This window comes from Juglans regia, chromosome 16 (genome assembly GCF_001411555.2).
Source record: "Juglans regia cultivar Chandler chromosome 16, Walnut 2.0, whole genome shotgun sequence".
Taxonomy (NCBI): Eukaryota; Viridiplantae; Streptophyta; class Magnoliopsida; order Fagales; family Juglandaceae; genus Juglans; species Juglans regia.
In genome coordinates this window covers 5,755,872-5,774,124 of record NC_049916.1, presented here as the reverse complement: position 1 = coordinate 5,774,124, position 18,253 = coordinate 5,755,872, and the positions used below count along the sequence as shown (strand labels likewise).

General features: G+C 40.2%; 1 protein-coding gene across 2 annotated transcripts in view; it reads right to left on the bottom strand.

The window, feature by feature from the left end:
* Positions 1–1,779: 1,779 nt before the first annotated feature.
* Positions 1,780–18,253, bottom strand: part of LOC109007496 (dual specificity protein kinase YAK1 homolog) — a 38,179-nt gene continuing 21,705 nt past the window's right edge. The window contains exons 14-19 of one of the 2 annotated variants that reach the window (XR_001998790.2): positions 8,768–8,842; positions 7,811–8,634; positions 3,091–3,243; positions 2,531–2,832; positions 2,220–2,347; positions 1,780–1,910 (exon numbers count right to left, since the gene is read on the bottom strand). Coding sequence is in view for 1 of the 2 variants with exons in the window: in XM_018987174.2 (XP_018842719.2) it covers positions 2,271–2,347; positions 2,531–2,832; positions 3,091–3,243; positions 7,811–8,634; positions 8,768–8,842 (1,431 nt within the window). In the remaining variant the exon portion in view is untranslated. Of the gene's footprint in view, positions 2,348–2,530; positions 2,833–3,090; positions 3,244–7,810; positions 8,635–8,767; positions 8,843–18,253 lie in introns of both variants that reach the window. The other variant, XM_018987174.2, reaches the window with a different exon arrangement.

Sequence of the window (18,253 nt, the reverse complement as noted above, 5' to 3'; positions counted from 1 at the left end):
CATGTCCTCCTTCTGTTCAACTCTCTCTCTCTCTCTCTCTCTCTCTCTCTCACACATTTGCATTGACATTTACTTTGAGCAAGTAAAATGATAGTATGACTCTAAATATGCTTATCAAATATGTGAATTTATATATATTTTTTATTATTTTTAATAGCTAAAAAAGTGATTATTAGTAAATGAATTTCTATTTTTTGTTTATTTTTTCTTAATTGTTAAGAATGTTTAAAAAATACTTAAAAAAAAAAAAATTAAAAAACTCATTTACACTAGTATGCATATTTGGGATGCATATTTTGTGTGCACCATAGCATTGTCCTTTGGGTAAAGACGCATACCACCAAAAAACACCACCAAACAAATTCTTAAAACTAAAAGAGAAATGCTAGCCCCATGCTCTCAAAAGTAGTGTTGTTGTTTTTTTTTAATTTTTTTTTAAACTTAATAATTAAAGAAGTATTTTTTAATGATGTTGTGATTTTTTTTAAATATTTAAAAGTTTTAGAAAAACATATGAAAAAAAGCCAAAAAAAAAAAAAGCACTGTCGGGAGGCCCCATGTGTGGCTCCACTCTTCTTAAAATTATGCTGAAACAGCTCTCTCTCAGGGTGTCAAATTACCAGTAGAGGCTACGTCCAAAGAGCCATGCCCAGATTTTTTTCTTTTGGCTTGGGTGGGAGGGAGGGATTGACTCAGATGATGATGCTCAGTTGATTTTATTTTATTTCTTTTCCTGTTTAATGGCATTGTTTATTCATTCATAAATTAACTAAACATGAAGCTAGCTTGATATCCAAATATTCAAGGATCAAATGCAAGATCAATTAAAAAAATAAAATTCTTATTAATTTATTTTATTCAGACTTCACAAAATTTGCAATTAATTACAATTCATTCATCTCCTTCTAGTTTTTCTGATGGATGGCACAATACAAGCAAATCAATCAGAAGCTCGCGTTCATATTCAACAACACAACAAAAGTTAACTAAAACAACTAGATAATTCAATGAAATTAAATTAAAAAAAAGTTGGGAAAAACACAGCTCGGAAAGATATGATTTTGAATTCATCCCAATATTTAAATTGCAAGGACCGTCTTTAAAGCTTCAGAAAGATAGAACCTTATTTACGATATAATAATGTGCCTCTAAGAACTACAAAATCATTGTGCTCAGAGCCGAAGGACTGAGGTGCCTCTGATTTCATACTCTGTTACATAACTTGTGTAAATAAAGTTATGTTCAAAAGAGATTTATGGTAAAATCAATGCAACACCAAGATAACATTAGAAAGTGCAGGTCTTGCAATAATCAAGGTGCAGGAATTCTGCACTTTTTCTAAGTAACATGAAGCCAGCACTTGCAAATTTGCAAGGCTCTTTACAATAACTCCCCCCTGGTAACCAAAACAGATGGGGTAGAGAGAATAAGGGGGCTCTGAAAAGTTTCAAACCCTAAGATAATGATGGGGAAATAAATTATGTACAGGATCATTTGTTAAAGATATTACAAACAGATACAACACCAGTAACTGGTCAGTTCTCTATATAATCATCATCATATATAGCATACAACACAACTCTTTTTTCTTTTTTTTTTTTTTGGATGGGGGGTTCCAGTCAAGTTCTGAAATTATTGTTCATTTACATAAAAATCATCAGCATCATCTTATATTCAAGGGATTGAAAAGCTTGTGTAGTTTACAAGAAGCTTGGCATGCAAAGATTTAGCCGGTGGCTCCAAATAATTGGAACCATTTGGCTTGTCAACAAAATAAAATTAAATACGACAAATAACTTCTTTTAGCAAAATGTCTCTTTACAATTCCACCCTCTAAACAAAGAGAAAACGACGAGACCCACTGGCTATTCCTAGATCAACTTACACCTGTTGCAATTCTTCTTCAGCAGCTGCAATGTAAATACTTCAATAATAAGGTTAGATTCCTTCAAACAGGGGAGAACAAAAAAAAAAAGGAAAAAAAAATCACAGTATTAGTACAATATTTAAACTTAAAAAAATCAGGCACTCAAGAAACAGGCTCAAAAATGCCTTGAAAGTTCATGACTAAAAGAATATTGATTGCTTAGATTAGTAAGAAGACACAATAACCCATAATCATAAATTATATCTATGCAAGCACAACGAATGAGCATGATCTGGATGAGGATTTTCTAACAGCCCACTGGGCAGCTAACTATTGAGAATGACTTTCTTGCCTATCTCACAAGCCAGATCTCTCATCGTAAAAAGAATAAGCTGATTCAACATTAGGCTATCCTTCCATAGTCTTTCCTCCCACGGGATGTCGGTGGCATGTTTGTGATAGGATGATTGCCTCTACGACCTACAACAGAATGCAAATGTTATCAGAGTTCATCCCATTGCTTCTATTCACCCTCACACATAATATAGTCCGACTTGTGTAGCCTTTTCCATTTTGATACAGATATTTGTAATTAGAATTTATTAAGTAGAAAGAAAAATAGTGAATGTTGATGTGGCTTGACATAGTCAAGACAGGAAGTACCCCATGGCATGCCATTGCTGAATGAGCTATTTCCAGGAGAACGCACGCCCCCAGAATTAAAGCTGGAGAAGGGGGGCTGAACCACCACATGATTGGAATCACCAACCCGACTGCTGGGTGCTCGTCCATAGCTGAACCGCTGAACAGGTTGCTGTCCCAAACGACTAGGAGAATTTTGTGAGATATTAGGCACAAAGTGGGAAGGATTTGACATGGGGCGGACATATCCGTGAAGTGGATCATGAGCTGAAGGAGGGCTACCAATCTCCATATGTGAAAATGCTTGACCAGGTCCATTTTGTCTGAAGCACATCATGTGAAACCGTAAACAAAATGAAGAAATGCAAAGAAAGCATTGGAAGGAAAAATCACTCATCTTCATCAAAAGAAAATAAAAAATACTCATTCCCCCCTAAAAAAAGAACGGGAAACAAACATAATTCAATACTCACAATTGAGAACACCAAATGCACTTGGGAATCTTTTAGATTTAACAATAAAATGGAATAATAATATAAACATATAAGATGAGTGAACAGTAAAAACAGAGCACGGCCTACCTCTGTACAGAGAAATTTGAAATTGTACTCGAGACATGGTTGAATCTTCCATCCCCGAGCAATGGTTCTGCAGGTCCAAGATGCACATTTTTGCTGAAGTTGGTTGTCACGGCACTTATATCCAAACCGTCCTCTTGTAGAAGAAGTTCATCACTAAAATAAAAATCGACAAAAGTCAAAACAGTATTTAAAACTTAAGTTTGTCAAGGGACTTCAGAAAATCCAAATAAAACAACTTCAAATTCAACTCGATGATGATGTGCAAATCAATTAGCTCGTACTCTGCATGCATATCATTTATTTGTTTTGTACAGATTAAACAATGATGGTCTAAATGATGATAATGAGAAAGAAAGGTGTGGCTTATGGAAGAAGTGGTGTAGCTGAATAGTTCATTGCATATACAGGGTGTGCTTCTCGGTCATGGAAAATGATTCTCCCATGGAACTCTTCGAAACCCTGGCTGAGACATTATGAAGGCCCTTAACAGAATAATGTTGGTATTAGTGAATGAAGGTTTATTATTAGGCTTTATGTCTGGATCCAAACATCAACACTTGTTCTTCATAAGTGAACACTGATTTTTAGTGAGAATTTTTTTTCCTATAAGGCAGAATCAAGGTCGAAGACAAACTTCCCCAAGTCGTGGTTACTTACAACAGGAAATGGGGATGATGTAGACAGCCTAGCTCAAATCTTTGGATGCAATGTGTCTTCATTAGCTATGGCGTATCTTGGCCTCCCTCTAGGTGACCATTTAAAAACCAAGTCAATTTGGAAAGGCATCCTTGAAAAGGTAGCAAGTAGGTTGGCAAGTTCTTGACTCAGTACTTATTGCCAACAAATGTTTTAATAGTAGACTAGAGTTGGGAGAGCTGGGACTTTTGTGCAAACTAGACATGAAAAAGGCTTATGACTGTGTCAATTTGACCTTTTTGCTTTACATGAGATGTGGCTTTGGTTTGAAATGGATTCTTTAAAAGCTCACGGGGCTTAAAACAAGGTGATCCTCTTTCTCCACTACTATTTGTTTTTGTAATGGAAGCCTTTAGCAAGATGATTTCAAGAGTTGTGGAGGGCGGTTTCCTTCGTGGATTTTTAGTGGGGTAAAGTATATCTCACCTATTATTTGCCGATGACACACTAATATTTTGTGGAGCCAGACATGATCATATTCAAGCTTTGAGGGCTCTTCTTCTTTGCTTTAAAGCTGCTTCAGGATTGAAGGTGAACTTGACAAAATCAGAAGTAGTTCTTATGGGAGATGTCACTAATATGGAGAGCATGGCTTCCATCTTGGGATGCAAGATATCTCATTTGCTGATGAAATATCTTGGCCCCCTCCCCTTGGGTGCCCCATTCATATTGAAATCAATTTGGAATGATATACTAGAGAAAATGGAGCGGAAATTGGCTAGTTGGAAGAGGATGTACCTATCCAAAGGTGGTAGGGTCACATTAATTAAAAGTACCCTATCCAACTTGCTGACTTGTTTCTTATCATTATTACCACTTCATACCAAGGGTCGGTAACACATGGAGAGATTTCTTGTTTTTTTTTTTTTGGAGAGGGGGGTGGATGAATGATAAGTTTAAGTTTCACTTGGTAAAATGGGCCACAGTATGTTCCCTTGTCTTAGAAGGAAGCTTGGGTATCAGGAATTTGCACATTTTTAACAAGGTCTTGTTGGGAAAATGGTTGTGGAGATACCATAAAAGGGGGGACCTTGTGGAGAAATATCATAGAATCAAAGTACGGTAAAACATGGGGAGGTTGGTGTTCAAATGAGGTAAGTGGGCCATATGGGGTGGGGCTTTGGAAGCACATAAGAAGGGAATGGGATACATACTTTAGAAATACCTGCTTTGAGGTGGGTGACGGATTCAAAATCAAATTTTGGCATGACCTATGGTGTGGCGATAGGGCACTCAAGGAAGCTTATCTAAGTCTATGATATAGCAAGAATGAAAGAAACCTCAATTGCGGACCTTTTGGTTACATCAAATGGTGCTCCTCAATGGAATGAAATGTCACTTTCTTTAAAAATGCACATGATTGGGGGAAGTCGACACAATATCAGAGTTTTATAATCACATATACTCGACTCACATGAGTGGGGAAGTTGATGACAAGATTTTCTAGCACCATTCCAAGAAAGGGAAGTTCCCATCTGCTCAAAGTCATGAACACACATACAACAAACTCATTCCAATGGAAGAGTATTTGGAAGACAAAGACACCCTTAAACGCACTCTTTTTTGTATGGACAGCTTCCTTGGGAAAGAACTCACACTTGATAATTTAAGGAAACGTCAATTCATTGTCATGGAGTGGTGTTGCATGTGCAAAAAGAATGGGGGAGTCCATTGATCATTTATTACTTCATTCAAGATTGCCACGACCCTATGGAATGTTTCTTCACTCGGGTGGGACTAACTTGGGTGATGCTGAGAAGGGTGATCGATCTCCTAGCTTCTTGGAGAGGCCTTCACGGTAACTCTCATATTGCAACAATATGGAAGATGGTCCCAATATGTTTATGATGGTGCATTTGGAGGGAAAGGAACAACAAAAGCATCCAAGATCGAGAATGATCAATGGAAGAGCTTAGGAAATTGTTTTTCAATACTACACTTTGTTGGTCGGTTGTAATTGATTTCAATAGAATGAGTTTTCATGAATTTCTTGTATCGCTGAACTAGCACGCTCAGGCAATGCTTTTGTATGTCCTGTATACTTGTAACTTGGGTATGTGCCTATTCTTATGGTCAATAAAATTATGTTTAATTTTGTTAACTGACAAAAAAAAACTTATCTAAAGGAGGGTCTCTTTAAATTACTTTGATTAAGAGTTAGAATTTATCGACCTACTTTATGTCTATTTCCCCGTCATGCAAGTGTAGCCAATTGTCTCAATAAGTTTTAGAGAGATTATTATGGGGTGGTATAAGAGAGGAGCTGAAGTTCCATCTTGTAAATTGGCCCAAGGTGTGCTCTTCAACCTCCAATGGCGGGTTAGGAATCAAGAAATCGATTACATTCAAAAGTGCCCTCATGGGGTGGCTATGGCAGTATGCAAGTGAAAGAAATAGCCTATGGAGACATGATTAATATGAAGTATGGTTGTGCTTGCGATGGTTGGAGCTTTAATGAGGTAACAAGGTGAATAGTCTTATGGGGTTGGATTATGAAAGAATGTTAGAACGGATTGGGGGAGTTCTCACAACATAATAGATATGAGGCAGGCAATAGATCTAGGATAAAATTCTGGCATGATGTGTGGTGTGGGGGTTGACTTCATAAAGTGGTCTTTCTGGATCATTTACAATTTTCAAATGGATCACCTTAATAGGCAGTAGACTTCATCAGAGCAGCACAGGATTGGGAGATCGATCTTTCTGACTTTTCTATGATTGGTTGTATTCTGCTAGGGTGAGACAATATGGGGAAGATAAGATGTGATAGGCCATGTCCAAGAGAGGGGTGTTTGAAGTATGTTATACTATAAGACATTGATCCTTCACAAGAGCACTAACTCTCCATGGAGGAAGAGTAAGGACTCACCAAGAGTGACTCTCTTTGTTTCGATAGCAGAGCTAGGAAAGATCCTTAATTATAAAAACCTACAGAGTAGACATGTCCTGGTATTGAAGTCGTTTTGCATGTGTAGGAGGGATGGGGAAACAGTCGATCACCTTTTACTCCATTGTGAGATCACTAATACAATGTGGCATGCTGGATCGGCAGATTTGAGAATGATTACAACAGGCTCTTGTGGAGAATGAATTCAATTTTCTAATATGATGTATATGACAATAAAGAAATGCTCATAATTTCGAAGGCAGTGCAAACTCAAATCTTCCTTTTTTTTAGAATATACTCCATTGGATGGCTACCCTATTATGTTTCTCTAGTGTTAGCCTTCAGAATTCTGTTTAGTTCTTTACTCTCTCTGGTTAGGTGTATCTGAAAAACTGTGTACTTAATGGTAATGGTACTCTTTTCATCATTTATAAGTAATCTCACAAATAAAAAAAATTATGATAATGACACAATTTCACAATTGTCTTTCTGCTAGTTGTTTTCTATTTTCAAATTCCTGGACACAGCTTCACTTTTGCCTAATTGATTTCCAGCTATCATTCAATATCTGCCTACAATTCAAAACATTTCTAGCCAAAAGGTTGTGGACGTCATTGCTCTAGCTACTCAAATTAGAGAGTGCCCCCGTAGCAAAAAATAAAAGAAAAGAAAAAAAAGCAGTAGCAAAAAATCAGTCTGAGTAATACATCATAATAGTATAATACCACAAATCGCTATCAACTATATCTAAATAACAAAATATTGAATAATCATGACCATTGAAAAAGCAACAAAAAAAAAAAAAAAAAACGTCGACACAATTTGTAACAAGCAGTAGCAGGCAATGATAACGGGTGATTAGCTGTTTGAGTCTTGACTTGTTAGAATGCTTTAAGTTTTCTAGGTTCACTATATTTAGATTTGAAACTATTATGGTAAGTTGTATACCACCATCAGTTCTGGCCTCAATTAAAAAGTTATAAATACAACTAGGCCATGTGAATTTACACTATGCACTGTTTTAATTGGAAAATATTGTAATACAAATAAAACATGCATATATACATGGGCAAGAGGCAGCAAATGTATCTCTTGGATTTATATATGTATAGATACACCAATATCTGGTCTGCTTACCTATAGTTGGGATCCCAATCTCCAGGATCAGGCGGTGAGAGGCCAACCTCAGGCTTTTCAGAAGCTGATCCTGCAGTTTGTGCCAATTGCATATTAGAACCAAGTGTAGAGGAACCCGGCATGCTCTGAAAGGGAGAGTAACCAGCAGAGATTCTGGTGCCTCCACGATGCTGCTTCCAGCTTGCAGCATTAGAACCTGATTGCAGATGCGATGGAGAACCATGAAGTACCTGAGAATTTCCTTCAGTTTGTGAAGAACTAGAGCCATCGGTAAATTGCCCTTGCCAATGAGAACATGACAGGCTCTCTTGAGATTGAGAATTTCCGGAATATCCCCAACTTTTTCTTCTATTAAACTGGCTAACTGCAGTCATCTTTCCTAAAGGCGATCCATGACTGCCTCTTGCTGGAGAGGTTGGACCATAATGTCCAGGAGAGCCAGCAGAAACTTGACTATAGGAACTTGGTGGAGTAAATTGTGAGGGGCTATTGCCAAGAGGCAGTGATGTAAAATTTCCAGCCGATGGACTTATACCAAGTCCACTTCCATGTGGGTATTGCATAACCCTTCTTCTCGTATCAGGACTACTTCCCAGCATTGAGACATTGCCCTGTGGATGCATGTTCATCCCAGATGGACCGACAGGCGAATAATATGCAAACACATTACTACTGTCTCCATAGCTTCCATAGCTGCTTCCAAGCCCTGTACTATCATTATAGCTACCATAACTTCCAACACTGCCATAACTGTTGGCATGTTGAAATGGCACTATCGGGAAGTGTGGGCTGTTATGAAGAGCAACTCTATTCCTTCCTGGAATCTACATGACGTACATATACTTCAGTGACAGCATAATGTGATAAATGGTGATAAATGGTGATAAAACAAAAGAATTAGCAATGACAGTCCAACAATTAAAAATGGAAGCATAATTGAGGGGACAGCAAGCTCACATTAGGAGAGAGACCAGCAGCAAACCAATGTCCTCCACCTGGGTGGTGGTCCACCATGATATTTTGAGCTACAGGCTAAACACACCATGGCCAAGAAAAATAATAGTTAGATGTATATCATCTGCTACAACACTTGTAATTGAGCAAAGAAATAAGTAACAGCGAACATTGCATATTTTGATAAGATAATTTTATAATGAGCACCAAGGCACAATAGGCACACAGGGTGTATACAATTGATACACCTTAGAAAGGGCAATAAGCTTAATTAAAAAAGTCCAGAAATCTCAAGCCAGAAGAACATATGTATGGGGGCATCTAATGATAAAGTTTACAAAAATAGAAATTATTTAGCTCAGTCTTCTCACAATCCTCGAAGTTTCTATTATTCCTCTCCCACCATGTAACCCTGGCAACATCTCGGAGTAGTAACAAGTGATCGACAATTTCCACATCCCTTCTACAAATGCAGCACCAATTTATCACTCGTTGGCTCCTCAAATCGTCCAACATTAGAACTTTCCCAATGTTGCTACCCAACCAAAGAAAGCCGCCATTGGGGGAGCTTTATTCCATATTTTCTTCTATGGGAACCACACGGTAAAGTGATTTTACTTGAAATAGCCCAATCTTGATGGGGACCCAACACATCTGATCTTCTTGCCAGCGGTCTTAACGGGCATAAAATGAGGAATGGAGATCCAGCTCCCAATCACATCCTACTCTAATAAAATCCACTTCCAATTGAGTGGGAGCCGTCCACATTTTGTACATTGTCCACCACTGAGGCATCCATAACAAGTGCAATAGAGAACCAGAAAGACCCCTTAAGATGTTGATCACTGCCCCACAAGTTGTGCCAAAACTTTATTTTAGAGTCATCCCCGTGGAGGACAGCAACCAAATCACATTGATTTCCCCAAAGACACCCAGTCAAGGCCACCATTGCTTCTCTCAATTGACGAATACCACAGAAGTTCCTTCCCCTACCTGAAACTCAAACACCTTGGACTCAGTGATAATTGGATTCAAATGACCCATACGTGATTACTGGCACCCAACCCATAATTCTAGAGCAAAGAAACACAGAATGATAGGTTTCACCAGCAAAAGTCACCATAGAGAGAGAGAGAGAGAGAGAGAGAGAGACCATCATAGTGAACCTTTTTATAACAACAATAAGCCTTTATAATGTTGAAAAATGAGTACCAAGTTCTGGTTTGCTGTGTGAGCAGGAGTGCCAAATTCTAGAGAGTCAATGTTAAAAAGGGATTAGGATAGCATTGGAGTTTTAAAAATCTTAACTGACTCAACTTAGCAAGGCTTTTTCTTTATACAAGTCAATTATATGAAAAGGATAGCCACTCAAATACATAGGGTATGTACAAAAGTCTTCCTAAAATACCCACAATCTAAACTTAATACATCTGATCTTTGTCAATTAATTGAGGTTGGTTCCATATATCCAATTTTGCCACTCTATCTTATCCTTAGTCATATTATGTATTACTCTTCCCTATCTTTTCTTTTTTATAATTAGTAAACAATAATTTTATTGATTAGAAAATGGGCATAGCCGAAGTACACAGAGCATCTGCAAGAGCGACACCTAGGCATGATTGACTAGGGATGCAAGGAAGTCATGGACATTCAAACCATTGAAATCAATTTTTTATTAAGTAAACAAATTTTATCGATCAATGAATAGGCATAGCCATGTACAGAACTCTAATAGAAAACAAAAGTATGCCCTAAACTAAGTAGGCGTATTAGAGACAAAAAAATCATGTAGGTCCATGCCATTAAAGTCAATAGCAATGGCCTAAGTACACAAAGTTCTAAAAAATAAAATTTTAACCTCCTCCATCGATCTCTCATTGCCTTCAAACGTCTGGTCATTGCGCTCTTGCCACAAACACCACATGATGCATATAGGGATCATCTTCCAAACATTTTTAATCTGTTGCATGCCTCTTAGATTTGTCCAACTGGCTAGCACTACCACCACTGTCTCCGGCATAACCCAAGCCAAGTCTAATCTACTTAACACCTCATTCCATAATACCCTAGCTATCTCGCAATGTAGTAGGAGATGGTTCACAGACTCGGCCCATTCTCTACATATGCAACACCAATCTACAATGATTACCCTTCGTTTTCTCAAGTTATTGGTTGTGAGAATCTTACCCAACGAAGTTGTCCACCAGAAGAATGCGGCTTTGGGGGGACGGTTTATGTCTGCAAAGCCTTCTCCACGGAAACTGAATATTGGGCTTGTGTGAGAGCCTTATAAAAAGAGCGAACCGAGAAAACACCTTAACCTACGGGCATCAACCACAACACATCTTCTTGTTGATTGCTCAGTTTTATAGAGTACAAAAGGCTGTAAAAATCTACAAAATTGCTCATTTCCTAGTCTTGTGCTGCCCGACTAAAATTGAAGATCCATTGGATTTGCCCCCCGGATATCCCCATGGCTTCCGCAACTGAAACATCTTTAGCACAAACAATTTGGAAAAGAGAAGGAAATACCTCTTGTAGAGTACTATTACCGCATCTCCAGAATTTAATTCTGGAACCCTCACCCAAATGAAGTCTAGTGTTTCGAGAAAAGACCTCTCATCCTCTTCTAATGTGTTTCCACAATCCCACTCCATAAGCCTCTCTTACTTCTTTAGTGCACCATCCCCTCCCATAAACCTCCATATTTGCTCTCAATCCCCAACTTCCACAGGTTTTTGGTTCCTTATTATATCTCCACAACTATTTTCCAAGTAACGCCCGGTTAAAGATCCTCATATTTCTAATGCCCTCCCTTTAAGAGATGGGGCGGCATACCGTCTCCCACTTGACTAAGTGAAACTTGAACTCTTCTCCCACTCCACTCCACAAGAAATCATGTTGGAGTTTCTCAATTCGGAACGCCACACTTGCAGGTATAGGGAGTAAGGATAAAAAATAAGTTGGTAAATTAGATAAAGTATTGTTAATCAAGGTAATCCTACCACATTTCGACAAATACATCATTTTCTATCCAGCCAGTCTTCGCTCAACTTTCTCAATCACTGAGTCTCATAAAGAGGACGCTCTCGAATGAGCCCCCAACGGAAGGCCCAGGTAAGTCATAGGATAAAAGGCTATCTTACACCCCAGCGTGTTGGCTAGTTGTCATATACTGCGAACACCTCCAATTTGTTACGGAGATATGATTTGGGCATAATTATTGTATTTTTAGTAATACTTTCCTTTATAGCTAGATTATACATAACTGTCAATTAGGATGTAAATACTTACCTTGTATAGCAGATTAGGCGCTAGAAATCTGGCAACAATTGTGTAAACTCTCTTATATATATTGAAAGCACACACTCTGGAAAGGGTATTCAGACCAATTTGATATGGTACCAGAGCCTCTCCTCTGATTTCCATTGGCTTGGTCTTAATCACTGGGTGTATTTTTTATCGCTATTCTTGGGAGGATTTTTTTTTTCCCCACAAGTTCTTTCTTGCTCTTTGTGGGAGTCGTTGCTTTCTGTAGTGTCAAACTTTGTGGGTTGAGTTTTGGTGGCTGTCGGACTTGTTTTTCAGAGTTGCAAACTCTGTTCTGTGTTGCGGGCTATTTCTCTCTGTGGTTTTTTGTGGTGGCTGTGCATCTCTGAGTCTGTCGGTAGTATCTGGTGTTGACTGTGTGGTGGTCGACCACTTCTGGGGTGGCTGGCGACGGTGTTTGGTTTGACGTCTTCTTTGTGTGATATCAGCACTTTGGTTTGCTGATTGGTTTTCTGGGCAAGTATCATCACTTGGGCCCTTTTGTTGTGTTACTTGGGCTTCTTCATTGTGGGCTGTTTATTTTGGCATTAATTGAGCTTATTCATTGCGTTACCTGGGCTTATTATTGCTATTTAAACTTGGGCCATCTGTTTGTTTTCTTTGCCGTGCCTGCCTTGGTTTATTTGGTTGGATTTGCTACTATTTTCTACGCGTCTTTTATCATGTCTATTGAGAATACTATTGTTCGCTTTACTGGGAAGAATTTTTCTACTTGGGAATTTCAGTTTAAGATGTTTTTGAAAGGAAAATAATTATCAAATCATATTGATAGTTCTGCTAAAGTTCTCACTGATGAAAAAGAATTTGCACAATGGAAGGTCAAGGATACTAAGGTGGTCTCTTGGCTGTTGGGATGATTGAGCCCCATCTTGTGACCAATCTTTGCTGTTTTACTACGCCTCAGGCTATGTGGGACTATCTCCACCGTATTTACCACCAAGATCACAGTGCTCAGAAGTTCCAATTGGAGTTGGAAATTAGTAATTACAGTCAAGGTAATTTGACCATTGAACAATTTTATTCTAGTTTTATTAATCTCTGGAGCGAGTATTCTGCAATTGTTCATGCTAAGGTTCCCCCGGTGGCACTAACGGCTCTTCAAGTGGTTCATGCTGAGAATCAACGCGACCAATTCCTGATGAATCTTTGGCCTGAATTTGAACCTGTCCAGGCTGGCTTATTGAACCGTAATCTGGTTCCTTCTTTGGATATTTGTTTGGGAGATTTATTGCGTGAAGAACAACAGTTATCCACTCTGTTGCAGTGTTTCAGTTGCAAGGAGTTTGGCCATATTGCTCACAATTTCCCTAAGAAAGTTTGTAACTACTGCAATAAAGAAGGCCATATCATCAAGGACTGTTGAGTGCGGCCTCAGAATAGCCAATCCCAAGCTTTTTAGGCTTTTGTTCAGTCCTCTTCTTCTGCACCCCCCACCATAAGCTCTGCTTCATCTGTTCTCACACTAGCAATGGTACAACAAATGATTGTGTCTGCTTTTACAGCTTTAGGCCTGCAAGGTATGGGTACTAACTCAACTTCTTCTCGGATTGTTGATTTGGGTGCCTCTAATCATATGATTGGTAGCACGATGGGTCTCCAGGATGTTCGTAAGTATGGAGGCATGCAAAATATTCAAATTGCTGATGACAATACTCTTCCTATTACTGCTGTTGATAATTTGGGCTCTTTGTTTCACAATATTTTTCTCTCCTGGATTATCTCCAATTTGATTTATGTTGGCCAATTGGTGGATAATAACTATGATGTTCATTTCTCTCGTGGTGGTTGTCTTGTGACGTTATTTTGTGCTAGTCTTTTGTGCTAGTTCTTCTTGTGTAAGAGACCAAGTCTCTTGTAGCCTCTCCAACTCCTAGATTTCCATCACCTTGCTTTTCTTGCACTCCCCTATATCACCAAAAGGATGTGTATTCCAAATCTTTAGATCTTCTTTTAGTGCTTTCAGTTTACCCGCAAAGACGAAGCTAGGGGTACCCTGAATCTGATACAAGGATCACCATTATCTCACCTTGTCTACAAAACCTTCGGATTTTAGCCACATGTTTTCAAATTTGAAATACTGTCGACTTCTTCAGAGACCACCATAATCAAGCATGATAAGGCAATGATTTGAACAAAGATGAGGTATTCGCTTTTGCCAAACATCCAGAAAGTGACTTGCCCATTCTGGTAATATTAAGAAACGATCCAATCAAGACCATGTCTGATTATTAGACCACATAGCAGAACCCCCTACTAATGGCAAATCCACCAAGTTCAAATCAAAGATGCACTCCAAAAACTCTTGTCATTGCTGGCCACATTCTTCTATTCCCCAACACTCGCTTGGAAATTTTATAACATTAAAGTCTCCCCCAATACACCAAGGGAGGTCCCACCAGCTATGTACTCCAGCAAATTCTTCCCATAAATATCTTCTATTGTTGTCTAAGTTTGGACCATATAAACTTGCAAAAGAACACAAAAAGTTATCTGATATACTCTTGAAGGATCATGCCATTGAGTATAGCCCTATAAATTCCTCTATTTTCTCAACCACCCATCTATCCTACATCACCAAGACACCTCCTGACGCCCCAATAGATGCCATATACACCCAATCCACGTGTATACAACTCCATACACTTCGCACAATTTTCCTATCAATCATCTTCATCTTAGTCTTTTGTAAACTAACAATGTCCTCCTTCCACTCATGAAGCAAGTTTCTTACTTGAAGACGCTTATTGGCCTCATTGAGCTCGCGGACATTCCACAACACTATTCATGGTTTCATTGGGGGAAGGCCAACCCCTTCCCTTTCGACCTGCCCTTGTTGGAGCTGCCCTCAGAGTTCATAGACCAAGTCAACCTTTTCAGCTCATGCTGTTTTTTTGATCCAGCTTTTCTGTGACTTTGGTGCTCCACTTCAATGGCAGTAAGCAAAGCCATAAACTGTTCCCCGAAGCCTTCACACTCCATCCCCACACATTTTTGTATTTCTTTTACTTTATGAAATGCCCAATCTGAGAGATTACAGTGCACTTGGTAGCATGTAGCTTAGGGGGATTGGATCACCCCCTCTGCAGTCCATCGACAAGCCTTGGGTCTCTTCTACCAAAGAAATATCCTCTAGACCAAAATGCCCACTTAGTGCCTGGGTAAAACTCTTAGAATTTTCTTCATCAGAAATCAGTAGTTGTTCACTATCGGGATGCGAATAGCCATCAGAAGACACCCCATCCTCTTTGTCCATCTCAGAATCCTCAAGAAGCTATGCCAGTGGGTTCGCTGGACATCACCCATGTTGCATATCAGCACTTTATGTCCCTCCTTCGATGGTGAAACACCACCCCGTGGTGTCAAGGAGGCCATTTTGAGGTTCTGCGCACTCAACATGTGCAGGCCTTCATCGGAGACCACCACCGTTGGTGCCAGCGTCTTCTGTGACGCTGCCGGTTGTTCCTCCACCGTCGGCGTGCGTCGCGGCATGATGGAGGCGCACCATTCCCGCTGCTGGAAGGAGCCCTAGGGCCTTCCTTCCATCTGGGTTGGGTTCTGGGCTAAGGCCCGTGCTCTTTCGGGGTGTGCATCACAACGTGATGTCTGATGGAGGCGCACCATTCCCGCCGCTGGAAGGAGCCCTAGGGCCTTCCTTCCATCTGGATTGGGTTATGGGCTGAGGCCTGTGCTTCCTTCCTGATTCCTCTTGTGAGGCCCAACCCTTTTACTTATACTTGGCCCAGCTTGTGAACCCACCCCCTTAGCCTGAAGAGAAGAACCTATATGGGCTGCGATGGGCCTTCTAGATACCTCTGGGCCCTTCATGAATCCTCCCTCTATTTTTTCCTTTTTGCTCCCAACACACTTTAGAATCTCCTCCATCATCTTCTGCAGTTGCCACAACTATCCTTGCTTTTCCATCAGAGCACGTCGCACGTCCCCATCCCCCTGGCTGACAAACTGCCTGTCAAAGCCCACATTTCATACCGCAAGAGGGGCTCAATGCAAGTATCTATCCTTGTACCTCTCCCCACCGTCACCACCACCTTGTTCACGGAGTGGTGCCACCTGATCCAGTGCATCCTTATAGGACAAAGTGTTCGATCTCCTCCTCTAGGCTCCTCCGTGCAACCCACCCCTATTTCTTCCTTCCAGAGAATAATCCCACAGAGCCTCCCTCAGTCTCCTCCATCCCTTCTCCCCCACCCCTTCAGGTACGAATAGAAAGCTTCGTCTTCCTCCCTCCCAGTACTCTGCTATCACCATATAACGACCTCGACTATTTGAGCACCTCTATGCTATAAAGCTTCGATAACCCTCTCTGTTTGCCGTATAAAAATCCTTCTTTTCCCCACTCAAGCATTCCTCCACCGCTCCCCCAAGCCATTTCACTGTGATTGGTCCCAGCAGTAATGTATTATCTCTTTTCCACCCTCTCTGGAATATGCAACAATCCACCTTCCTTCACAAGTAAAATGAATTTTGATTCTATCACAAGCTCTCTTGTGAATCCCATCTTTACACCACCGCAATACTCGTGCCATTAACGTAACACCATCAACGACAGAGTCTACGTGATTTTTCGCATGTGTACAAAGAGAAAAGTGTTTTAGGAGAAAGAGAAGTGTTTTTTTTATAATGAATATTGAAATCAATTACAATTGACCAATGGAGTAAACTGTTAACAAAGAAGGTTCTAAACTCTTCTATTGACCACTCGTGATCTTTAAAGCTTCTTGAGTTCATCTCTCTCCAAAGACACCGCCATAGACAAATGGGGATTTTCTTCCCCATTGATGCAATTTGTGAATTACCACGTAAGCCTCCCCAATTTGATAAGAAAACATAACTACCCTTCATGGCATCACCCAAGCTAGTCCTACTCTAGCAAAGAATTCATACCATAGGTCACGACAACCTCACAATAAAGGATTAAATGATCAACAGACTATTCATATTATGCATCACCTCTCCCTATCCATCACATTTTTCTCCACTATGCCAATTGGGGGTGGGCGGTGGGCAAGTTGTATAAAAATTTTGACAAAGTGGACAACTAGCGGGTGGGTATCCCACTTACCCGCCTGCTTTACCTATATGTATATTAGATAAACCCTAAACCTAATCACTCATTTCTCTCCCTTCCCTTCTCTTTCTTATCCTCCTCCTCAACCACGCCACCCCGTCCTCAGCCACGCTACCCCGTCCTTTCTTCTTCACCTCAACCATCAGCCACCATGGTACGTTGTCATTGTCACCAAGTGCAATGTCTTGAAGGCAAAAACCAACGACCACAACCGTGGGTGTCGATCTGAAGGCCACTACAGAATAGGTTTGGTTTTATTTGCTTGATTTGGTCTAATTACATAGGATCTGGACGGTGGCCTCGGAAATCCACCTGCCAGTTCAATGGCTACAAGCGTTCAAGGGTGATGGCAGGGATAAGGTGGAAAATGGCCACCCCATAATGTCAACCCATATCACTTAAGCCTCTTGCTAACCCTTATTTCTCCAATTTTATTCATCTCTTTTCGTTTGACCAAGCATTAGTCTTCATCAGGTAAACCATCTTTGATGACTCTAAATTGTAAGAAGCTTATGTTTATGGAAGCTATTTTCTCTCCGTATGTGGGCGAAAAAAGTAAAAAAAAAAATTTCCCTTGTTTTGCCGTCGAGGATGGTGGTTAGTTAGTTTTTATCAACTCCGTCGATGTTGGCTAAGATGGGAAGCACAAGGGAGCTTGTCATTGAATCAAAGATTTTCTCCGTCGTGAGAGAAGGAGGTCTGGTACGTATCACTGAGAGAGGTAGGAGGTTTAAGTAAGAGTTATTGATGGGGCTGAGCACTGTGCAATGGCTTAAGAGAGCTTTGGAGGAGAGTGAGATAGGTGCAAGAAAGGATTATTACTCGTCAATAAGGGAGGGTTACCGGAGCTTCATTGCCCATAGATGCTCAAATAACCGTCCCAGATTCTTGGAGGTTGTGGTGTATGCTGAAGGGGGCCGCCGTAGCTTCATTATTATTCCTGAAGAAGAGGGGGGAAGGGGATGGAGAAGAATGAGGGAGGTGCTGAGGGAGCTCACCCAAGTGGTTAGATGTAGAGTTGGGTCTGGTGGCAATGTTCAGAGGAGGCAGTGGAGGGAGGTGGCACATGC